Genomic DNA, 25,753 nt, shown 5'->3' with positions numbered 1-25,753 from the left:
CACCCGATCACTCCGATCCAAATACAGCCTTAATTAGACGGGCAGTTGAGCACAGAGCCAAGTCAAAAGACTCAAAACGCACCGTAGACTTCCACCCGCACACGGAGAAAGACAGAGACAGAGACAGAGAGAATGATCTCCGACGTAGTCGAAGACGAAGAGAAATGGCTAGCTGCCGGGATCGCCGGACTCCAGCAGAACGCCTTCTACATGCACCGCGCCCTGGTAAATCCTTGGCACAGTTTGTTTCCCGAAAAAATTGAGAGAAAATGAAAGAATTTTCGTATTTCAAGCCCTAATTCGGCCGATTTCTCTTAACTGTTCTTCAGGATTCGAACAATCTCCGGGATGCCTTGAAGTACTCCGCTCAGATGCTCTCCGAGCTCCGGACCTCGAGGCTCTCCCCTCACAAATACTACGAACTCTGTGAGTATCTCTCTCCCCGATCCGTCTCTTTAGGACTCAGAAATTGGTTCTATATTGGATCGAAACGCCGTCGTTTACGGTTGTCTGATTGGTGCGGTGTGATGCGTATACTCAGACATGCGTGCATTCGATGAGTTGAGGAAGCTGGAGATGTTCTTCAAGGAAGAGACTCGCCGTGGCTGCGCCATTATCGATCTCTACGAGCTTGTGCAGCACGCGGGTAACATTTTGCCCAGATTGTAAGTGATATTTACGCTCCTACGCTTCTCTCTATCTTCGTTTGATTTAAAACTGACACAAATATATAACTTTGGCACCAAAATATTTGTTTTGGTCTTGATTTTTTGAACTTTGGGATCCCCATCAGGTACTTACTCTGTACAGTAGGATCTGTGTACATCAAATCTAAGGAAGCCCCGGCCAAGGATGTGCTCAAAGACCTTGTGGAGATGTGCCGTGGCATTCAGCATCCTGTACGCGGGCTCTTCTTAAGGAGTTACCTTGCTCAAGTCAGTAGGGATAAATTACCTGATATTGGTTCAGAGTACGAAGGGTAAGGGAATTAGATGGTTATTTATGTTCTGTTGCTTAGGAAGACTTAGTGGGTTGGAGACGGTTTGACGGCTGGTGGTCTTGAGTCTCTTGACCGCCTATCTTTGGCTTGATCAAGATGATCAGAACCTGAATGCCGTCCTGAGTGTACTTTAACATCGATAAGTACTGAGTTTGTTAAATAAATTTGGGGTAGTTTAGCTCATTAGCTAATCCCTGTTCATCATTGAGTGCTTTTGGTTGAGCTATAGACCTTTGTGTAGTCTATGCTTTTTGACCTGTAGAGTGGCTCTTGAATTGAATGGCTTTCTTTTTACTCTGGCAGAGATGCTGACACTGTCATGGATGCTGTAGAGTTTGTACTCCAAAACTTCACGGAAATGAACAAGCTTTGGGTGCGGATGCAACATCAGGTTGGTTAAATTACCTGTTGATTGTTACCTGTTCTAGTGTTTGGACATGCATGGCACCACAATCAATTTTGTTAATAGTATGCCTAGGCATGCTTTAGGCTCGAAGACAGCTGAAGCTTCTATGTAGTGCATTTTAGCGGTTCACCAAAAGCATTAAGGCTTATCTCAAGGCACTTGAATCAGGCTTTGAGTTCCCTTTTATTTTTTGGTCCTAATTTCCTAGTGGTAGCCTTTTTTCTTCTTTGTTATGACTACTGGTCGCAGTTGCCATAGTACCTTGCATTAGATGTTAGTATTTTTTTTTCTTTCTTTTCACATGCCTTATCGGTTTCCAGCCCTTTTATGAAGAATCTGAAGACTTAGAATCTTGAAGTACTTAAGTGTGCCTTAACCATAAATAGCAATGACCACAATGCTTGCATGTCATGAAGGTAAAAAATGTGTCATGAGGGCATGATTTCTGGTCATGCAGGTGTTATAGTGCTTGTGAATCATTCATACTCTTAGCTGATCCTGTGTTGAGGCTTGCTGTCGGACTTTCTGGTCTGCAGGGACCTGCCCGGGACAAGGAGAAACGGGAGAAAGAAAGGAACGAGCTACGTGACCTTGTATATGAGTAACCCATATCTCGTCATTTCACTGCACTGAAATTGTGTGCCTAGTCAGTGTATGCTTACAGATGCTTCTTTTTGCGCACCTTGGATTTACATTAGGTTGGGAAGAACCTGCATGTTCTCAGCCAGGTTGAGGGTATTGACCTTGATTTGTACAAAGATACTGTGCTTCCTAGAGTATTAGAGCAGGTTTGAGCTATTCCACTTTCTCTTGTTCCTTTTTTGAGGCTTATGATGCTTGATGTCCATTTTCTAACCATCACATGATGGATTCTTCATCTCATTTGTTGTTGCCAGGTTGTCAATTGTAAAGATGAGATTGCCCAATTCTACTTGATGGATTGCATAATCCAAGTCTTTCCTGATGAGTATCACTTGCAAACTCTTGATGTACTGTTGAGTGCTTGCCCTCAGCTTCAGGTAGGTGCCATTGTATGCAGTTTTCAGTCTCATTTACCTTCTTTGCTTTTGTAGAACTTGCAATTTATTTATATTGTTTCTTGTGTATAACAGTTTAGTGGACAGGTATTTATAGTTTTTGTTGAAGTATCTTAATATTGCTTCTTTTTTATACTTAAAAGGATTGTCATACTTAGATCTTCTGAAGATACTTTAAAAACATCCTTCTAAGATCAAGATTTTCTGTGTTCAATGATTCCGTTGTAAATCTGGTCATGGAATTTATGTAATAAATTGACAAGATTGGACCTTTTCTGTTGCCTCCCTTAGGCTGGGTAGTTTTTTTCATATCTTCTCCTGCACTCAAGATATGGTCCCCGGTTTATACCCTTGAACTATTTCGAATGTTTTTCTAGCCCATCTTGTAAGGCAAGGTCCTTTGTTGAATTCAGAGATTTGAGATGATGGTTGTATTGGGATGTCTAGATCTTAACATGCTGGGTGCCAGCCAGGACCTTTCTGGCACCTACATCATCTAGTGATACAAGTGCATATCGCACTGCAATGGATTTGATTTACTGTACTTCGACTAATTGCACAAAATATTGCTCTCAAATATTGATAAAGAATAAACATAAATCAATGATACTGCTAAAATTATGATCAATGAGATTTTTTATAGATGGTAAAAAGGCATACATCCATTGTTTGCCACTATCCCAACCAATTTATGCAGTAATTTTTATGCTATAAAAGCAGCAGTTTACGTCCTACTGAGTTATCTTGTTTCTCCCCCTTCTGTATTCTTGTGTTTCTCAGCCATCTGTTGACATCAAGACGGTGCTATCCCAGTTAATGGAAAGGCTATCAAACTATGCTGCTTCAAGTACAGAAGTGTTACCTGAGTTTTTGCAAGTAGAAGCTTTTTCGAAATTGAGCAATGCCATAGGAAAGGTAAATGTTGCATATTCCCATTTAACATTTGAAAGATTGAATTTGTTAATTGAATATTTGAACTATTTTTAATTTGATTTTTTACTTTTACTTGAGTAATGATTTACAAGTAGATTGACTAAAGTTGAACTGTACTTGACCTTTTTTCACACACCTTGCAACATTTTTATCTACTCTCTCTCTCTCTCTCTGGGTGTGTGTGTGTGTGTTAAAGTTCAAGAAGTTGATCATTTAATGGCTATATGTTGATGCAGGTGATTGAAGCACAAGTTGACATGCCTACAATTGGAGTTGTAACTTTATATTCTTCTCTTCTTACATTCACTCTTCATGTCCACCCTGATCGGCTTGATTATGCGGATCAAGTGTTGGTAAGCTTCCTCTTCAAGCTGATTTAACACACATGCAATTTTCTGGGTTTGCCTTGTGTAGCTTCAATGGTCGTAAACAAACATCCGATAATATTCCTGCTTGGCTTTAAATGGTCTATATATTTTCACTATTCTTTTCCTTTCTTTTCCTCCCAAGATCAGTTAAGATCTACCGCACACAAGTATACTGGTCTCTTTTTTGGATTTTAAAACTTCAGAGACAAACTAAACAAGAGGTTAAACAACTTGTGGCTTATATAATAGAGTAGATGACAAGGGTAAAGTTCATTTACTATTTGACTCGTCAAAAGATTCGTGAGTGATGATTAATACCTTATAAAAAAAGAAAAAAAAAAATTGGTTGAGGAGAAACATAAGGCTCTTAACATAAGCTTATTACGTAATTTTGCAGCGATAAAACGTCTTTAGAAACATAAGGATCTTAACAGAAGCTTATTACAAAATTTTGCAAAGATAAAACCTCTGGCCCCAAATGAGTAATTCCTAACTTTTCAATGTCTAATAAATCCTTTATAAATTTAAAAGTTCTAAGCATGCTGTGCACTGATGGATTGTTTCTCACAAGGCATAATAGGATATTGTCGGAAGTGAAGTTCAGCTTGGAAGTAATCCCTTGTCTCCATTTTTTCTTTCAGGGAGCATGTGTTAAGAAACTCTCTGGCAAAGGAAAGATTGAAGACAGCAAAGCAACAAAACAGATTGTCGCACTTTTAAGTGCTCCGCTTGAGAAATATAATGACATTGTCACGGCCTTGAAGCTTTCAAACTACCCCCGTGTCTTGGAATACCTAGACAATGAAACAAACAAAGTCATGGCAACTGTCATAATTCAAAGCATTATGAAAAACAAAACTTGTATTTCTACTGATGACAAGGTATTGTTTTATTTATTGTTTATCCATCCTTTTTAGTGTGCTTTGTAAAAATGTGGCCTTTTTTGTTGTTTACAGGTTGAGGCATTGTTTGAATTAGTCAAGGGGCTTATTAAAGATTTAGATGGTACTCTTCATGATGAGGTCATTTGTAATTCTCTTGCTAGTCATATGAATGTTGCTTAATGATTTATTTATTTTTTGTTTTTTTTTTTGGTTACTTATCAAAAAAGAAATATTAAACTTTTTAAGCATATTGTATAATCTTCAACAAGTAACACTAGATGTTCTTATTTGTAGCAATTTTGTTAATTGTTTCCCTTTTGCATTCTAATATGTTTTTGGAAAATGTGCATTACTGGTGATGTTTCTGAAACTTTTGTGCTTGCTGCTCACTAAAAAAAAAAAACCTTCAGATTGACGAGGATGATTTCAAGGAGGAGCAGAATTCTGTTGCACGTCTTATTCAGATGCTTTACAATGATGATCCTGAAGAAATGTTCAAGGTATTTTACTTGTGGAATATTTTCCTGCATGATAGCTTCTCATATTTGTATAAACAATGTTTGATTTTTTATCTTATTTCTCAAGTGGATCAGTTGGGGCATTCCAAAATGAAAGAGATATTTTTAACATAATTGTTGGAGAAAAATAACATTGCCAAGTATATTGGATTTCTTTTCCGATTAAATTGTGCTTTCTTATATTTGATGTTCTTGTAACTGCTCATATCGTAGAATTTGGGCTCGAAGTCTAGTGGCTTGTTTCATTTTCTTACTTCGACAAATTAAATCTTTGTTTGGAGCAATCGAAGAGTACTTTGAATGAAACAAAGATTTCCTTTTTTTGAGTTTGTTTCCACCTGTTGAAGTTTAACGTGCAAGTTCTACTGCGTTATTATGTGCTCATTTAAGGGATTGTCCATGAATGGGAGCACCTTTTTACTGTATTCCATGTGGTGAATTGCAGATCATTGGTATTGTGAGGAAGCATATCCTCACTGGAGGACCAAAGCGTCTACCATTTACTGTTCCAGCTCTTGTTTTCTCTTGTCTTAAGGTCTGTTTCTGGCTATCCAACTCATGCAGCATATGGTTGTTTGTTTTCTATTAATGCTAACAAGTTTTCAAAATTGCTGTTGTGATTCTTGGGATTTGCATCATGTAATTTATCCATGGTGGTATGTAGAATAATTAGAGCACTAAAAGCAGCTTCCCTAATCTCATTCCCTTCCGTAGATGTAAGGAAAACTCCTAAAACACCCATTGAATTATATTCCCTTGTTGTTCCCTAAACTAAAGAAATACCAAGAGAACCAAAAATTGTACCCTAGATCTAAAAAAGCAAAAGTGGTTTCCTTAACATTATTTTAATATAAAAAAACTTTATCTTTCCTCTCTCATTCTTCTAGCATTTATTTGAAACAATATTTAAATGATTTCTCTTTCCTTTTTCTTTCTCCTAGCATTTAATTTAAAGAATATTTAATGGTATAAGAAAAGTATAAGGGAAGCTATTCTGGAGTACATTTAAATAGGGAAGCAAAAAGTAGTTTAGTTCCTTAAATTGAGGAAAAGTTTAAGGGAAGCTGCTGCTAGTGCTCTTAGTCATTCTTTGTGGCTTGTAACATTAATGGTGGATATATCAAGTATCATTTGTATACATTGGATTCATTGGAACATATACTAAGCACCAAATGGCTTGCATTACTTTTGATTTTGTGAAGAAAACCTAGATTTTTGCACTTATGAGCTGTATGTTCTGTAATATGTAGTTGGTTAGGCAGTTACAAGGCCGAGAAGAAAATCCTTTCGGAGGAGACGAGACATCAACTACACCAAAGAAAATTTTTCAGCTTTTGAATCAGGTAACTTTTTACTTAAAGAAGTCAGTTTTTTTTTTTAATAATCAAAATGTTATCTATTTCTTGTGTTTTGTTTATGTTGTTAGGTGGGCAAGGTTTTGGAGGCTAACATCTCAAATCTACTTCAACAGTTTTGAGTTTATTCATTCATCTATCTTATCGTACTTAGTTAAGGTTCCCGTTTATTATTTCAGACTATTGAGGCTTTATTAACTGTTCCAGCACCTGAACTTTCATTACGGTTATATCTGCAATGTGCTGAGGTACATGGAGTTGTTTGGTTTATAAACATTTGAAGGACTGTTACACTAAGACATTTGCTAACTTTGCATGTCTCTTCTGTTTTCTGTTAGGCTGCGAATGACTGTGATTTAGAACCTGTTGCTTATGAGTTTTTCACCCAAGCATATATTCTTTATGAAGAAGAAATATCAGTAAGTTAATTGATAACCTGGGAACTAGTCCTGTTACACTTTTTTTTGTTCTTCTCATGATCTTTTGCTTGCATGTATTTGCTGTAATAGGATTCCAAGGCACAAGTGACTGCAATACATTTAATAATAGGGACTCTTCAGAGAATGCATGTTTTTGGTGTTGAGAACAGAGATACTTTAACACACAAGGCCACAGGGGTAAATTCTAGAGTTTCCTTTGTATAACTTCTATAATTCTATTTCTACTGCTTATGATACCTTTCCTGTTTTGCAGTATTCGGCAAAGCTTTTAAAGAAGCCTGATCAGTGTAGAGCTGTTTATGCATGTTCGCATCTCTTCTGGGTTGATGATCAGGAGAACATGAAAGACGGAGAGAGGTGGGTTGCCATACATTACATCTGACATATTCATAAAGATTCCCCCAACACACACCCACACCCACACCCACACACACAAAAACTGCTTAATTATCATGCTGGCAGACCTGCTGTATGTACATTCCCTGTTGTTGTTTCCTTGAGCACTAGAAGTTCTGTTGGCTAAATTTGAATAATTTGCTGGATTTTGAACCTTGTATCGATGTTCCTCAGAATTTATTATTAACATTTTTAGTTTATAATTACTTCGGTTTTTAAATTTTCAATTTTTAAGCAGAGTCCTGCTTTGCCTAAAGCGTGCATTGAGAATTGCAAATGCTGCTCAACAAATGTCCAATGCAGCACGAGGTAGCACTGGATCGGTGACACTATTTGTTGAGATATTGAACAAGTAATAGTTTTGCCCTGATTTTCCCCCAAACCTCAGTTCTGTTTCTACATTTTTCTTCTAAAGATGGGAATTATTTTATCTCATTTTGTTTACAGGTACCTTTATTTCTTTGAGAAAGGGAATCCCCAGATCACTGTTTCCACAATCCAGGGCCTGCTTGAATTAATCACTACGGAGATGCAAAGTGACTCTACCTCTCCAGATCCATCTGCGGATGCTTTCCTTGCCAGCACACTGCGGTACATCCAGTTCCAAAAACAGAAAGGTGGTGCAGTTGGTGAGAAATACGAGCCCATCAAGGTGTGACTGAGAGGTTATAGGACTGGCACTGGCTCCCTTCTTTTAACCAACGAATCAGGTTTATTTTTATACTCCTGATGTTGAAGTGGCTTCGTGTATCCTGTCCTGTTCAGATGCAATGATGAATTTAGGTTGGCGTCCGTTTGTAATTGGAAAATCTATATGCTGACTTGTGTCGCTTCGCTAATACAACATGCATTAACACAATGTGCTCTACTTTGGAAATTTGTTAGTTCTATTTACAAATTTATGAGTTTTTTATTTTTGTTTATTAATGCTTTTTGGAGTGTTTTTTGTTTGAAAAAGTGCTCTAATGTGACATAAAGGTGAAAACAGTTTTAAGTGTTTTGTAATTTAAGTCGTTTGTTAATGTTTTTGTTTTGGAAAGAGAAAACAAAAGGGAGAAGAAAAAGCTTTAACAAACAAAGCCCTTGTTTTTACAGTTTTTTATACTGGTATGATTTTATTTGAAAAAGTGTTATGAAAATGTTTTTTTGGTGTGGTTCTTATTTGAAAAAATATTTCTATAGAGTACATCTGTTTATTTTGAATAATCCAAATGGATGTAGAGCTTAAGGGAGGGTAGTCGTGTGGCCACCCTCAGGGTTACCGCACAACTACCCCAATTTGGTTAGGATGACTGGGACAACCCTGACCAGCACATAGGTGGTTGTATGGCCGCCCCGATCTGGTTGGGGGGTTGCGTGTCCTCTCTCCTCCACAGGTGGTTGTGCCACCTTAATTTGTTAAATAATAAGTTGGTTATTACTTCTGTAAAAGTGAAGCATGCTGACCAAGTTAGCATGTTTTCTTCTGTAAATGTTTCCCAAGTCGCAGTTCTTTGTGCCATTTTGCCTTTCATGTTGGTTTCAATAAACTACATCCACGTTTCTGTCATTACTGGAGACACTCCTTAGATGTAGGGGCTTTCATTTGGGCCAACAATGATTGCTTGCCGAGGGAAAACCCAAAGAGGTTCACAGCATGCTCTACTAGTTGAATGGCCTCACTGCATCCCCCGAGCTCGTTGAGACTTCCCTACTGAATCAAAGTGTCGTGGCAAGAGGAAAAAAAAAAAAAATGCAAACAAACAAATTTGAGATTGCTTTGAGAACAGTGGGCCTGAAATGTGCCTCTTTTCGTTTCTCTTTTTTTTTTCCTTTTTTTTTTTGTCTGGGCAAATAGTACAAAGAAGAGAAAATACCAACTACACAGGAAAAGGAAGAAGTGAAGAAAAAGGAACAAAACAGTCAGAAGTTAGAAAAGAAAAAGGAAGCGGAATGACTGCAAAAGGATAAGACGATTATCAGACCCAAAAGCTGGCGCGCTTCGGAAATAAAAGGTTCGACTTTCCAAGAGGCAGCTTCTTGTTACTCAAATAAACCCCCCTCCTTTATTTTTACCTTTTCCAAAAAAATGACGATTTAAATTTTTTTTACTTTTTATATTGCATCAAAAAAAATTTATTATTATTTAAATAAAAAAATTCACTACAATATAAATTTTTTTTACTTTTTCATATAAATTCTTTCTACTTTATATCACATCAATCACTTTTTACTCACACTCAAAAAAAAAGTAATTATCCCATAAGGGAAAAGAGAAGAGGGGAGGGGAGGAAATTACTAAACGGTGTCGCTCAACAAAATCACTCTAAAATGTGTCTCATGATCCGCAAGATGAAGTGCGACTTTGTATATATTTTTTATTTTTATTTTTTTTTAAAAAAAAACGAGATATCTGGTGCTTCTTTCTGGAGAGACTAAGTAGGGTACAAGTGTGTAAATTCCAAAGTTATGCATGGAGAGAATATCTAATAAAAAACGACAAGAGATTTTACTACTCTCTCTCCTTCTTTCTGAAAGAGTTTTCTTTTACTTTCAAAAGCTTTCTCGCAGCCCATCATTTTTATAATATTCATCGTTCACTGGACAAGAGTTACAGTAAAGAGATATGATATTTGCACGGCTCTTACACAATAATTGTGCAATAGTACTGATGTGTCTAATATATTTTTATAAAAAAAATAAAAAGAAATAATTTAAAAACGTAAATATTGTTGTGTAATTATTGTGCAACTAACATATCTCTTCAGCAAATGCAATGCTCCCGATACTTTAATTTATTAGCTTTACATCTTCCTGTGCATAATAGACACAAGCGAAAAGTGTTACGCATATTTTCATTTTTTCTGTGCACACATAATGCAAGCCTTACTCATCATATTATTCATTAAGAAAATATTAGATTTACAACACCAATACAACAACGGTACAACAATCCCTCACATGAGAGTGGGTCCCACATACTAGGGCCCACCCTCATGTGAAGGGTTGTTGTGCAATTGTTGTATTGGTGTTGTACAATAATCAAATCCGTATTCATTATATTATATTGAGTCAGGTTCATTGCATATGCATTGGTTTCTTATGATAGTATGCTACTATAGTTGCCACAAACTAGCAAAACGATGGACTAAAGCTCCACTAGTTGTTCTTGAACTCGTGGCTAATGTACTTTAGTGTATGAGCTTGCATCTCGTCGTTAACTTACTTATTAACAGCAGCTAGGGTGATAATTGAGCCGAGTTGAGCACAGTAATGAATATTTAAGTTTGGTTCGTTTATTTTTTTTTTTAACATGAGCTGAATTCAAGTTTATCTCCGAATAAGATAATATTTTCATTTATTTTTCGAACATCACGAGCTACTCAATTAACTTATTTATTACATATATAAAGTAAATGTCATTTTTTGTTTTTTGTTTTTCTTAAATCCATATTAATTATTGTTAAGATTTTATTATTTGAGTTAATTAATAATAAATTAACTTGAATCTTAAACAATCTAATAACGAATCTATATGTTTGCCATACAGTATGTATATACGTTCATTACACACACAGACATATTTCTATATCAAAACCCACAATTATAATAATTCCAGCTATATATATTACATTACGAAGAGAATTCTTTTTTATTTTTTTTAATCTTTATAAATACTTAGGATGTTTTTATTACAAAGTTAAAAAATAATAAAAATAAATCTACTCGAGTCAAACCAAGTTCATACAATTTCAACTGTAATAAATGAGCCTAAAAATTTATTCAAGCTCTATTCATTGAACAAACGAACTGATTTCAAGCCAAACTAATCCAAGCCTGTTTGCGATCGGCTTTGTTTATTTATAGCCCTAAGCTTAATTACCAAACATACTCTTCCAAGTTTATGACCTGAATTAAAACCAAATTTGCTTTTTAGTCTGACTGCAGAGACTGTAATGTCAGTACTAGAAGGTTTTAACTGGTGGGCATCTAAACAATCCTCTTATCATGTAGAACCCAAGCAACTGAATTCATTATAACATGGTAATTTCATTAGTGCATTTTCATAAACTCCATTTGCAGATGCAAACCTAAGTTGTAACGCATTGAAGGTGGATCCAACGAAATGACCCTCTTTTTTAGGAATTCGGATTCCCAACAAAATTGCTGAAACCCTAGAGGTTCACAATGCACTAAAGAATCTAAGGGCTCACTGCCATGACCATTCACCCACCTATATGAGTCAACGTCCGAATAACAAAAGTTTTCCAACCAAAGCCTAGACTTACAATGACCTTGTAGTAGCCCTTTAGGCTGATTGGCAAAGTCCCTCTTGAAGTAAAAGGAAAGTCTAGGGGTGGTTAACCATACTTCAAAACGCAAAGGCGCAACCCAAACATACACGAAGTATACAAGAGATACACTAACCATAAGAAAAAATATAACCTTACTTATCTAGAAAAAAAAAAGAAAAAGAAAAAGCTTTATTCCTCGGCCTTTTAGCAAGGCTTTTAATCCCTTAGGTGTTCCTTTCCCATGTCCCTAAAGTTTACTGACAGCAGCTTTATCCTGGAGCCGGGGATTAAGAAGGGGCAATAATGACCAGCTCACAGATAGAGTTTGATTTTTGGAAATCCATTATGTGCATCAGAAACTAGCATGTTGTTGAAAAGATATCAGAAGCCACATAACATAACACAAATAGCAAGCTTTTAAGCACAATACAAAGTAGTAAACATAACTATGTCCATGCAAAGCAAGGTCGTTTTCCTAACTGGGAAATTCCAGTCTAATAATACATAAAACAAATTGAAACCGGTAGTTAAGTAAAGGTGGGCAACCATGTAATGCGATTCAACAATTAGAGATCAAAACAATTTCAAGAAAGCAACACCAAACCACCTGATGCTTCACAGAGATCCCAAGTATTGTCTGTTAACTCAGGGCCCGCAGCTTCTTCAAGAGCAAAGGGAAGAGAGAAGAAGAGAGGGAGGGGGAGAAAGGTAAGACAAACAGCTGTTTTTCTCTTTACACCTATTCGATCACAAGATAGAGCAAACCTTCTGTGCTTTGCTCTTCTTTTTCTTCTGCTTGGGTGGTTGAAGAACAACCCTTATGGCTGCATCGAACACTGCCTTCACATTCTGCAGTTGAGTCCACAAATCAATTAAAGGCCTTTGGGGTCATACAAAAAAAACATAAAATTGCTCCAAAAAAAAAAAAATCTATGCCTGTTGTGTTTTTGAACTGCATTCGATATAAGCAGGTGCACCAATCAGCTTCCTCAGCTCCTCTCCCTTGGAAGTAGAACAATAACTTAAGCATTTAGAAACAAAAAAGAACAGAATTTGTGGAAATGAACCGAAAAGGCAAAACAATTGAGGAATCTGTCAGAACATATGAAGTGATAGCCTTTACTTGAGCAGTAGAAATAGGCACAGCACCAGGATGGTCAATGAAGAACTGCTTATCATCCCGAAGATCTGGCTCATAAGAAATTGCACCAATCAGTTTCATTTACATAGAGGTATGAGCTCACAATAATCTTAGATCAAAGTAACTACTAAAAGGAAATCACAGCAAGATGTCAACATGGCAGAGATCAATGATCATACATGTAACATCAAGATTATAATTCCGTAGCATAGTTATTCACAATCCCCATTGTGGAACAACCCATAAAACATATGAAAAAGAAAAGAGAAAAAAAGACGAGAAGTCTTACCAAGCTTTGTTCCAACAAGAACTATTGGGACACCAGGTGCATAATGCTTCAACTCTGGAATCCACTGCAAGAGAAGCCAACAGATTCAGAGTTCTCAGCACATTATATAAATGGTATATCTGAAAGTGGCATTTCTTTGAAGAAAAAGAAAAAACCAGCATGACGTGTAGGCCAATAAAATTCTCACCTTCTTGGAAACATTTTCATAACTCGCCTTGCTAATGAGAGAGAATGCCAGTATGAAAACATCAGCCCCACGATAACTCAAAGGTCTTAATCTATTATAGTCCTCCTGTCCTGTTTTATGAAAATAGTAGATTCAGACCCAAAAATAAGAAGGAAAAATACAAAGTAAAACAGAAAAGGGCAAAAAAAAAAAAAAAAAAAAATCAATCTATGATAGAATTACTTATAGAAAGAAAACAGGTGTCTTTGCAAACCTACCAGCAGTATCCCACAACCCCAGGTTAACAGTGCTCCCATTGACAACCACATTAGCGCTGAAATTGTCGAAAACAGTTGGCACATAATCCTGTTTCCCACAAAATGCAAAAAGAAAATTACAAAGGTCTCACATTCCATAAAATCATTTCCCAAGACTTAAAATAACATGCCCATAAATTAACTATGACATCGACATTAATTCTAAACCCAGATCAAAACCATTTAAACCAAATCTTGAAAAAGTTCACTAACCATTTCCAACCCACAAGCCATACAAAACAAAACAACAATCTTGGACCAATTAACCTCAAAGGACACATATGATTTTTGCATTTACAATCACCCAAATCAGACAACAAATATCCCATATTTTCAATGCATCCACCTAATTGATCTGAAGATAATACATAAACTCTAAGCTCTCATTTTGATTCAAAAAGGAAAAATAAAATAAAGGAAAAGGAAACCATCTTTAACCAAATTTAAGCATTTTCCTTTCTTTCCTCTCATTCTTGTTTTCCAAATAAACCAACCACCGCACAAAAACCAATCACATTATGTTTCTAATCACATTTCCGGCACTCGCAAACAAAACCCACAAAAAGCAAAAAAGAACAAATTTTCAATCATAAATCAAACACTATCTTTTTTTCCCACAAAACTCATAACCATTGCCCTGAATTTCACAAACAAACCAAATAGCGTTCAAGAATTGGGGACTCACCGTAGGGAAGGTGTTGCTGGTATACGAAATCAGCAAGCAAGTTTTACCCACAGCTCCGTCACCAACCGTGACGCACTTAATAAACCTCGAAGCGCTCATTTTGTTGTTTCTTTTCCAATTCTTACTATTCTTACTATCGAAATTTAAGCCTCAGATCTTTCACCTGAGGACCTGATCACACCCACACTCTCTCTCTCCCTCTCTCTCTCTCCCTGTCTCTCTCACACACACACCCCCCACCCCCTTACCCTTCAACCTCTTCTGCTTCAACTGCTTCTTCTTCAATCACACATCTGTACGGAAACAAAAAAGAAACCGAGAAAATTTTAACGAAGCCCTAACACATTTAACAAATTAACCCAAATTTAGAAATGCAAGAGAGCAATGAAATTGCTCACGAGCTGAAAATGGTTGGGGAATCTGAGCCCTAGCCCTAGAAAACGTGGAATTTGGGGATTTTTAGTTGAACAAATCTCTGTGAGAGATCAAAGAGAGAGAATAGACGAAGTACCCTACTGGCCGGGAAATAATGCCGTTGAAGCGTTCGTTGAGCGCACCAATCTTCGCCAACAAACACCCCCCCCTCTCTCTTTTCCGGACAAGCCGTAGCTTTTGTTGGTTTTGTTAGTGTTATTTGTTTTTTCTTGTTTTTTTTTTTTTTTTTTTTTTAATATTCTCATCAATTATATATTAAGATGACAAAATTTGAATTATTTAATTAAAACAAAAACAAAAATAAAAATAACTCTATTTTGGAACTATTCTAAAATTAGAGGAGCTTAATCTAGATTTTTTAATCTAATTTATCTACGCTGACTTGTTTAATCAGTATCTGCATTTGAACATTACATATTTCTTGGCAACAAGAAAAATATGAGATTGGTGCAAATTTATGTTTTCTAGAATGCATGAATGATTGGAAGATTGACGGGACCATATTCTTGGTTTCGTGTACGGTTACGGGACACATGTTTCAATTTCAATTTGTTTAATGCTAATTGAAACCGGATTCAAGCCAAATCCTGTTTTAAATATCGGTTACTATAAATTTACATGTGATCCTTACAAACAATCTAAAAATATAAAAATTTATATTCTGATTTTTTATTTTTTTGTTTGTGTAATATTATACAAGATGCAAATTCTTTAGTTTAGGTCAAAGCTTAAGATTCGCTGTTACAGTTGGACGGAAACAGGGGGTTGGGTCCCTCTGATTTTTAAATTTTCCTTTATTTGCTCTAAGAATTTCATGTGTTTACAATAGGCGGATTAATAATTATCGTGATAGTTATAGATTTTTTATAGTTTTTAAGTCCAAGTCACGGCGAGTCCAATTTGAATGTGTAAAGTGCAAATAGAGTATAAGTTTGGAGTAAAGTGTAATTTATCTATTTTATGGATTGGACAAAGAGATTGGTTATTATTCTTGATAAAAAAAAAAAAAAAAAAAGAAAAAAAAAAAAAAAAGAATAATATTAGATGAAATAATTATATAAGATGACAGTATGTATGAGATAAATAGTTGGAGCTAATCGAAATGAGAAGATTTTCAATGGTATTGTGACCACTTAATTTTTCTTATGAAAATAATAAAATATATATATATATATATATATATATGGAAAGTCATCCACCATTTTCGTATTTTAGTTAGTAAATGACTAGGTCAGGATCAAATTCCTAGCCAGTATTGTCTCACCTCAGAAGTACGTGTACGTGTACGTGTGAATGTGTGTGAGGGAGAAAAAGTAGGGACTGTAAGAACAAACAAGGGCCAAGGGATTTAAGATTCCCAGGAGTAAGAGTAAGAGTCCGTTTGTATGTTTAGGAGTTGGTTTTAAAAAAAATTGTGGTTTAAATATGTAGAAAAATTTGTGTTTTTAAATTGCAGATAAGAATTTTGTGTTTTTAAAGACTAAATTACGATTTTACTAAATATTTAACTACGTTTTCAAATCACTATTTTTTAAACTGCACGTTTTGAAACTAAAAATCTAAACCGACTTTAAAAGGAAGAATGAGATTCAAGGGTTGATGTTTAGCGTAGATACAAGTATATAACACAACTAGAGCTTCAAAATTCTCTCTTAGGTCTCATAATCTGCCTTGTTCGGTACATTTTGGCTAAAATTCAGCAATTTATCTATGTTATGGATTGGACAAAGAGATTGGTTATTGTTCTTTGAAAAATAATATTATGTTATACCAGACTTTTTTTTTTTAATACTTCAAAAGAGATAGATGAACGAAATTACGTCAACTAGGGCTGGGCAACCCAAAAAGACACAAATAAAATCCTAAGAAAGTAAGTATTCGGGAGTAATGCTTCAAAAAATGCGGGCCCATAAATTATTGGCACGGATGCCAAGAACTCAAACCACCAATGAAGGGGTTTAAAGTAGTGTATAAAATCCAGATGATCCAAACATACCATTACAAGGAACACAAAAAAGATTAATACAAAAAGTCCAAAAAAAATAAGAGAAAGCAAATAACATAAAGGTTCAACGGTGATAGAGCGGCAAGTTCTCGTTGGCGGGTGGTGTATGGGTGCCAGAAACTCCACAAGAGGCCAGCAGCACTTGGGGGGAGCGGAGAAAGGCATCAAGTGCCGCTTAGCACCAGTTACGTGTCGACGGCTTGGGATGTGGTTGGCGGCAGATTGAAGCTAAGGAAGCCTAGAGCACGGTGGTGTGGTGCGTGTGGTGGTTGAGCTTCCACAAGTGGATAGATCTGATTTTGAAAAAATCAAATCTAAGAACTCGAGGAAGAGACTGGATTCAAGGATGGGGGCTGCAATTAGACCTTTAAAGGTGGAGGTCAAGCTGGTGGACCCATTGAACCAATATAAGTCGTCAGGGGTAACGGATAGGGCCTTCGATGAGGCGATCGGTGCCTAAAAAAGGCGAGAAAGGGAGGGAGAAGGAGGAAGAGGGGAAGGGGGAGGAGGAGGCAGTGAAAATCACTACCTCCCCTCGACAACCGGGTGTTTTAGGAGAGGGTTTTCAAGAGAGAGATTAGAGAGTTTTCGCAAGGGGGAAGGGTGTTACACCGACCTCTTATTACAATGTTGTTGATCATTATCATTGTGAGAAGAGTTTTGTTTTTTTGTTTTTTTTGGTAACAAGGGCAATCTTTGTGCAGATGTCTCAAGAACTCTAATGTGATGATAAAAAAGTCAGTCTATAGTTTCAAAACATCGCATTAACTCAATCTATCTTGATAGAGAACGTTTGAATTCGACGAAATGAAGCACGGAGTGCCTGCTATTCGTTCATCATTTAGACAGATTCACCACTCACAATCATCCGGGTTCATCGTTCAATCAATCATTTTGTACAGGGAATAGAAAGGGGTCGAAGACTCGAAGTGGTTTTTTTTAGTAGAATGATATTCCATGCACCTCTCTCCCAATGAAAATGTTAACCACAACTCGACTGACAATGGACATATGCCTAAAGGAGAATGCATTAAGTAATGAAGCCGCTACCTCCGATTGCTCTTCAGGGGGTCTCCTTGACGTGAGTAAACACAAAAGGTGTAAGACTATTAGACTCTTAAGTTCACGATCTTTTCCTTTATGGTTCTTTCTTTTGGTTTGCCTACTGGTGAATCATGAGCACCAATTTTCCATCATATCTAAGAACGAAAACAATCTAGGCACAGCCTTGAATTTGTTACATATCTTCATGTACACCAAAAAAAAATAAAATGAAACCGTGACATGAAATGAGTAGATGAAATCCACACAGAGAATATAATTACCCAGAAATAAATTATTGAGCATGCCACAGTTTATTAAGATTACAACTTGGTAATAGCTCCGGCCAATAAAATCTAGGAAGACCAAGGGCAAAGGCATCTAAACTACAAAAGAAAAATACAAGCACAATATGTAATAAAAAAATATCTGGTAAGAAAATTGCTCACAACTGAGAACAAAATCAGCTTCAGATATCAATTCAGGACTTGCAAAATGCACGGAGAGTTTCATCCACGGCCTTTCTATCATAATCACCAGTAAAAACACAATTGCCTAGAGGGCCTTTTAGAAGGATGAGCCTTAGTAGGCCATCAGCAACCTTCTTATCAACCTGCCATACCAAAAGAATACAGAGACATTAAGTATGAGAGGAAACAAAGCTTCAAAATACGATGGCAGCCTCATATCTTACCGCCATAACAGATTTGAACATCTCCACAGTCATGGTTTGAGCAGGGGCAGTAGGCAACTTAGCCTGTGTTAGAATGTTGTGAACTCGCTTCACAATAGAATCATCAATCCAACCAAGGCGGCGCGACAAGTCAACAGCCATGACCTGAAAATTGGCACAAAACCTCCTTCAACATAAATGCGGCATATAGGAAAGATGGATGCCCTGTTAAAGAAAGAGCTAAACAGGAATACCATGCCAGCTGCAACAGCTTCTCCATGGAGCCACAGCCCATAGCCCACCCCAGTTTCTATTGCCTGAAAAGACATGCCACATTGTGAGAAGGAATTAATCAAAAGGCACAATTTCTGGCAGGAAATATTAGTAGAGTCACAAATATTCCCATAAACTGTCAATGATAAAAAAAAAAATCAATTCGATTATACGAGGGTGAATCACAAAGTTTGTAGTTATGCAAGCTAGAACAAATATAATAAACTGCACAAACCCATAACTCACATGCCCAAATGTATGACCCAAGTTTAGGGTTGCCCTGAGCCCACCTTCCTTCTCATCTAAGGAAACAACCTCGGCCTTGTTTTCACATGATCGCTTTATGGCATAAGCCAGTGCACTTGGATCCCTGCAATGGACTAACTCAATGATGTTCCATCTAAAAGGCATAACAGATATTAATTGCACCAATGAGTAAGCTTGGGCAAAAATATAAAAGAAGACTTTACCATGCAGAGGAAAGAGTATAAGCCAAAAAGAGCTATAAAGCTAGATTAGATTTTTAAATATATATATATATATAGATATATCCAACATCAGCAACAAACATTCCAAAAGGCCTTAAAAATCACTATTTTAATTGTCTTTTCCAACAAGTTGTGTCGATGTTTTATGTCCCACAAGGAGTTTCATATTCAAGAAAATACCGAAGTCAACAAGCTAGGTCGAAAATCACTCGAAGTTCTTTCCTTTTTGGTATCTATACCTTGACATTAATGCCTGAATATTCCTCTCCTGCCACTCAAAAAATTCAGCATCCCTGATAAGCCCATACTTTATAACCTCCGCAAGCCCTGATGCCAATTCCCTATCTGGCAATGTATTTAGTGTGTCTGTGTCTATAAGTACACATTGAGGTTGGTAAAAAGCTCCAATCAAGTTCTTCCCAAGGCGGTGGTTTATCCCAGTTTTGCCACCAACAGAGGAATCCACCTGGAAAAGAAAACACCGGAAAATCAATGGGCAAGAAAATATGGAAATGAAAGTTAGGAATGAGAAACATCAATATGGGTGTTTAAGGGATTGAAAAATAGATAAAAGCAATTGACAGACCTGTGCCATCACAGTTGTAGGGATCTGGATGAAATTAACACCACGGAGGAAAGAGGCAGCAGCAAAACCACACATGTCACCAATCACACCACCTCCAAGGGCAACAAACGTACATCGCCGGTCCAACCGTGACTCAATGGCCTTGTCAAAGATTTTCATAAGAGTATCCTATCGGATCAAGCGCACAAATTACACTATTAATGCAACATCTAGTACACCCCAAACACAAGAGTCAATTCTGAAACCTTGAACACGTACCATGTCCTTGTACTTTTCACCATCAGGTAAAATCACACTCTCAACTGAGACATTCGGGTTTCCCTTAGTTAAAGCTTCAACAACCTTATCCAGGTAGATTGGCCCAACTGTGTTATTAGTGACCACAAGAACTCTCTTCCCATGGACATGCCTATGACACAACAACGAACTTATTATTGACCAATCTAACAAAGAAAAACTGCAATCCCATCTTAATATTAAAGAAAGATCGTTCAATGTATTCAAAAAATTTGCGATAAATGTGCGAAAATTTAACAATTTGATGTATTCTCTTGTGCTACATTTTAACCATCCAAATAATAATCCAAACCAAAGTAACAAATTGAAGCAGAATTTACGGTACGTGACCAATTTGATTTGGCATATGATGTTAAGCAATTCGCTTACTCATCTAGAAAATGTTTCTGTTTTCTTTTTTTCCTATTGTTTTGTTTGGATGAACTAATGCTTGTAGAGCAAAACACATACATATAAACATAAAATTTGAAGACAGCTAGCAATCCACATATTTTCAAGATACGCATAAAGAAATGGAAAATTGAATAAAACTAAGCAGTCAAATTTGATTAATTAATCACCTCTGCAGAAGTAAACACAGACACATAAACACTAATTTCGGAGAAAGCTAGCAAATCAAATATTTTTCAAAATACGCGGAAATAAATGAAAATTTGAGTGAAATTAAGCGGTAAAATTCGATCAATTGAGTTACCTCTGAAGAAGGTGTGGTTGATCGAGAAGTCCTGATCCGATGTAAATCGGGTAGCTCCGGTCGCCCAAATTGACGTCCACAATAACCGGAACCTTCGAATCCGTCTTGGCCACCGACTGGTCCATAACCTGAGCCGAACTCGCGCAAATCCTCACCGACCTCACTCGGCTTGCACTCACGACCGAATTCTGTCCCCGAATCAGGCTCAAATCGTTCGAACCCGGCGAAACAAACGCGGACCGGAGTGAGACCGAGTTAGGCGGGTTCGGAACACGGGAAAAGATATCGGCCGAGTTCTTCGAGAGAGATAGAGAGAACGGATTCGTAGTGGTAGCCATGGGCTCGGGTTCGGATTAAAGTTTGGTGGGGACTCAGAGAAAGTGGGTTTGTTTGTGTGTGTGTGTGACATTGTGTGTTGGGTTTTGTTGAAGAAGAAGAGAGAAGAGAGGTGGGGTTGGGGGGGGTAGGTAGGGAAGGCGGGCGAATCGTTCAGAACGCTCCGAGACGGACCAGTAGGTACCGTTGCAGGAGATTTACGAGATATATATCGCGAGTTTCCGTTGTAAATTTAGGATGTATCATGAGAATATACCGTTTGCCCGCTGGAGGTCTTTTCAACCAGCCCATTATTAACAAAAATTAACATAAGGTTTAGTGAAAATTTGTAAATACGACAATTATATTTTAAAAAAGTGTCGATTATGGTTTTTTTTTCTAAGCAATTACGAAGGAAAAAATTACATCAGGCACAAAAATATGGGTGGACAACCCGACAAACACTCGAAATAACTAGTAGCGTGCAAAAATGTCTTAAAGACTATTATGAATGCACTAAAAATTGGTTCGACCCATTTGAAACTTTATTATTGGCCAAGAAAAAGGCCGTCATAATTTGCAATTTGATGCAGCAGTCCAAAATTGCAACTGCTAGGTACAGCAGCAAGAGAGCTTAAAAGCCACAATGGGAGAGAACACACTGGAATTGGCTAGATCTGAGCTACTTGAATGGATCACTACCTTGATGTCCGACAAGATAGGTACTCGGCTGACACTCCAACATGATATTTTACAAGATATGAGATTCTCTGTAGACAAAAAGATAGTACCAATTATGAAGATTTAGGGGGAAAATAAAGAGGAAGCTGTAGATTTTACATGCGGCAAAAAATAGAGTTGTTGAGGCGGCAACACATGAAACAAACGCTCATATGGGTGGCGCATGAAGTGTACATGCGCTGGTGAAGGGCATCGAACGAAGCACTGAAGGCCAAATATGGAGGATGGCCGACGTGAGAGTCTACGTAGTATTTACAACATCAGTTATTAAAATGTAGATTGTTACGTGACAGTCTATGTAACTCTTATAATGTTTAGAAATTGACGCAACAATTTACATGATACTCCTTTTCATAAAATGTAAACTGTCACGTAAGTTTATAAAATGTTATATAAAAAAATATAATACCCCAAACATTTTTCATGATAAATTATATTTTGAACTTTTTCTTCAAAATTATTAATTTAATCAAGTCACGTATTTATGATTTGCTCCACATGCATCATACATTTAAAAAATAAAGTATAAAAATACACAGATATTCGTCCTTGAACTGTACGAATTCTTTATTCTGTTGTTATTGGTTTGGACCTTTGATTCTTTGAACGTTTGATAGCAACTGAATTTCAGAAGCTCATTGATCTGAACCAATATTTGGTTACCAAAATGTCAGCCGTACACAAGCGTTGGTTGCCGAGGTTAGCACTAGCGGTCACTCTTGAACCAGAAATATTAGAATATTTTATTTGTTTTGCTGAAATATCAGTTAATTAAATAATTTTCTTCCCTTTTTATCATTGGATCAGAAATCCTCCCAGGGCTTTTTCTCATAAATATTAGAAAAATATTTATAATATCAGAAAAAAAAAAAAAAAAAAAAAAAAAAGCCTTGACAAAACAACATATTGTTGGAACTCTTGTGTGGAGCAAAATATCAGTTAATTAAATTATTTTTTGAAGTTATAATTATTGTAAAAGTTCATGGCATTATCGACGCCTTGAGAGATGAGAGGTGTCTATAACTTATAAAGTATCTATGGTGATGTGAGACACTTTTAACACACTCCCTCACATGTGGCAACTTATGGCCAAACATGAAATTCGCTCTGATACTATGTTAAATAATTACTTATCCTAAAAGTTTAAGCTTATAGGAAAAGGTAAATTTAATCATTTAATCAATACTTTAACACTCTCCCTCACGTGGAATTAAATTAAATTCTAATAGGTGAAGTCCAACACGTGAAATATTTAATTGAAATGGCAAGTAAATGAAGGAGACGGGGTTCGAATTTATGACATTTGCTCTGATACCATATTAAAGTCTATGGGTCTTACTTATTCTCAAAAGACGGCTTGAGAGGTTCTCCAAGGGGTAGCTCAATCGGCTGGGGATCACGCCTCATGAAACAGAGACCACTAGTTCGAATCCCCCTCTCCCCCCTCTTGTGTGGACATGTCAAAGAGAAAAAAGATGTCTTGAAAGAGGGGGGACGTGTTTATGGCTTATAAAGTGTCCAAATTATGTATCTTTCAACGACGTGGCACACTACCAAATGATGTTGCAATAATTCAGTTCAAGAGTAATTGCGCCATTTCAAGTCAGTCTATTCATTTTTAAATGCAACTTTTAATTTCTTTATTTTATTTATTAAATTTTTTTAAGTTCACTCATTTCATCCAAAACCTATATCCATCAAAAACTACTTACGGGAAATTAATAGAGTAAATATCACATAAGCAAATTTATCACATCAATTAAAAAAATAAAATGTTACTTTATTACAAAATTAAGAATAATAATCCAAAAAGACATATGGGAGAGGTGGTCGAAAGGAGGGACCACCCTTAACACTGGGATGGCTTTAGGGGCAGAATCAAAAAAAATTATTGTTTTTTTTTTTTTTTGGGATCCTGTGTAAGAAGTCCAAATCTATATAAATAAATAAGTACGTAAATGCAAATAGTATTTCTATAAATGTGTGCATGTGTTTACGTAAAATAAAAACGTAACTTATATTTATTTTAATGCTAAGTCATAAGTTATAAATATATACAAAAAATTACATGTAATAAATCAAAAAACTTCTTTTTTTTTTTCTTTTTTTTTTTTTGAAGAGAAATCAAAAAACTTCTTGACAGAGTATGTAGGAGATTAAATCTGTTATATGGGGTTAGAAACTATATATATTTGATGGTGCTGGGAAAATAATGTGATAAAGAAGAATAATTAGAAACAAACACCAAAATTGTTAGAAAAATATTATGTGAGAAACAACAAGAATTAGAAACAAAAATATAACTAACTTTTTTCATTTATACTTCGTTTGTTTTGACGTAAAATAATTTTCGTCGTAAAATATTTTTGACAAAATCATTTTTTAGGAAAAATGATTTTTTCAAAAATATTTTCCAGCGTTTGACTTACACGAAAAAATAACTAACGGCGAAAAAATGAATCTGGCAACGTCTGGTCGCCGTGGCCGAATTTCTGCCAAATTCGTCAGCATCTGGCCTAATACGGCCGATTTCGGCTGTACTGGCCGAAATCTGGCCAGATCCGGCCGGTCTTCAGTTGTATTGGTCAGAATCTAGCCAGATTGGATAGATTCCGGCCAAATTCGGAGTCTGGCCAGATCCGGCGACGGCAGCCAGACGTCGATGGATTTTGACAAAAATTTATAGATTTCAATACTAACCAGTTGCCAGATTCCGGTGATAGTTGACTACTTGAGTGTAAAGGTCAACTGTATCGTTTAAAAGATGGTCGACTGTGTCTGCCGTCTGGAGAAAATGATTTACACTTTTAAAAAGTGTAAATTATTTCTCGAAATTAACTAAATATTTTTTGTCAAACAAAAATTATTTTTCGTTTATTATTATTTTCACTCCTGTCAAACACCGAAAAATGTCAAAATTATTTTTCAAAAATCGTTTTAGGCCGAAACAATGGTTACATTAGGAAAAATTGTAACCGACAATTAACTTATTGATACTTGTGTTTGTTACATTTCAAACGTGACTTGTGCGGTTGGCCAACTTGGCCTGATGATAAAAGGCACGCCTTTTCATCATTTGAGGCACAATTTTGAACCCCTAAAGCAAGGTTTAACCGTTAGCCACTGAATTCATGGGGTAATTACCTTTTCCTCCGTAAACTATCGGCATGTGTCATTTTGCCCTCACGAACTACCACTTCGACCAAAAAAGAGCATCAAACTACCATGTTTACATACTTTCCCCCCTTCCGTCAGTCTAATTCATGCAAAGATTTAAATGACCTAACTCAATTTCAAAAATTACCTAAATATCCTCATCTTAAACAAAAAAAAAAAAAAAAAAAAAAAGAAGGAAAAATGGGTGGCGGCAGCCACCCCCTGTGGTGGCCGGGTGGCCTGCGAGCCACCCCGCCCTAAGGGGGTGGCCGCACGGCCACCCTAGGTCTTTTATAGGGTGGCCGCGGGTGGCCCGTGAGCCACCCCTAAAGGTGGCTCCGGCCACCCCAGGTTCTGGGGAGGCCGTGCGGCCACCCGGCCACCTCAGGGATGGCTGCCGCCACCCCTTTTCCTTCTGTTTTTTTTTTAATATATTTTATTAATTACTGTAGATGACATTTTGGTCTTTAAATCGAATTTAAAGGTAACAAGTGGCATATTCCATCCAAGTTAACGGGATTCCCTGACGGAAGGGGGCAAAGTATGTAAAAATGGTAGTTTGATGCTCTTTTTTGGTCGAAGTGGTAGTTCGTGAGGGCAAAATGACACAGGCCGATAGTTCATGAGGGAAAAAGGTAATTACCCCTTATTTTTAATATTACAATCTAACAAAATTTATATTTGACAAGACATAATATTAAGACTAACATTTTTATAAATGCTTTAAAAAAGTCTAAGATGGATGAAAATCCTCTGAAAATGGTCTTACGTGTGCCCCTTAATGGCTCACATGTTCACCTTCGATAGAGAAGTGATTGTGCGAGCCACCCCATTATTAGA

At 36.6% G+C, this 25,753-nt stretch overlaps 3 protein-coding genes across 3 annotated transcripts; 1 reads left to right on the top strand and 2 right to left on the bottom strand.

The window, feature by feature from the left end:
- LOC133851227 (vacuolar protein sorting-associated protein 35A-like) lies at nt 1–8,260 on the top strand. Its single transcript, XM_062287555.1, has 21 exons — nt 1–225; nt 330–426; nt 542–665; nt 794–979; nt 1,304–1,391; nt 1,943–1,999; nt 2,105–2,194; nt 2,303–2,425; nt 3,224–3,358; nt 3,613–3,729; nt 4,386–4,625; nt 4,701–4,766; nt 5,039–5,128; nt 5,592–5,681; nt 6,397–6,489; nt 6,681–6,749; nt 6,840–6,920; nt 7,011–7,118; nt 7,195–7,298; nt 7,576–7,689; nt 7,785–8,260. Exons 1-21 carry the CDS (start codon nt 133–135, stop codon nt 7,993–7,995), a joined length of 2,376 nt encoding a protein of 791 aa, XP_062143539.1. The 5' UTR covers nt 1–132; the 3' UTR covers nt 7,996–8,260.
- A 3,749-nt stretch (nt 8,261–12,009) lies between these two features.
- On the bottom strand, nt 12,010–14,808 carry LOC133851230 (rac-like GTP-binding protein RHO1). The gene is made up of 7 exons (XM_062287559.1): nt 14,210–14,808; nt 13,486–13,573; nt 13,229–13,338; nt 13,042–13,105; nt 12,735–12,799; nt 12,548–12,613; nt 12,010–12,460 (listed from the first exon to the last, which is right to left on the bottom strand). Exons 1-7 carry the CDS (start codon nt 14,306–14,308, stop codon nt 12,359–12,361), a joined length of 594 nt encoding a protein of 197 aa, XP_062143543.1. The 5' UTR covers nt 14,309–14,808; the 3' UTR covers nt 12,010–12,358.
- Nucleotides 14,809–17,943: 3,135 nt separating this feature from the next.
- LOC133851229 (3-dehydroquinate synthase, chloroplastic) lies at nt 17,944–21,124 on the bottom strand. Its single transcript, XM_062287558.1, has 8 exons — nt 20,702–21,124; nt 19,969–20,119; nt 19,711–19,878; nt 19,364–19,590; nt 18,883–19,006; nt 18,618–18,680; nt 18,385–18,528; nt 17,944–18,303 (listed from the first exon to the last, which is right to left on the bottom strand). The coding sequence occupies exons 1-8, from the start codon at nt 21,037–21,039 to the stop codon at nt 18,172–18,174; spliced, it is 1,347 nt and encodes a 448-aa protein (XP_062143542.1). The 5' UTR covers nt 21,040–21,124; the 3' UTR covers nt 17,944–18,171.
- Nucleotides 21,125–25,753: the final 4,629 nt, after the last annotated feature.

Source organism: Alnus glutinosa, chromosome 12 (genome assembly GCF_958979055.1).
Source record: "Alnus glutinosa chromosome 12, dhAlnGlut1.1, whole genome shotgun sequence".
In the NCBI taxonomy this organism is placed as follows: Eukaryota; Viridiplantae; Streptophyta; class Magnoliopsida; order Fagales; family Betulaceae; genus Alnus; species Alnus glutinosa.
The sequence above is the reverse complement of the archived record's forward strand: the minus strand, read 5'-3'. Positions and strand labels throughout refer to the sequence as shown.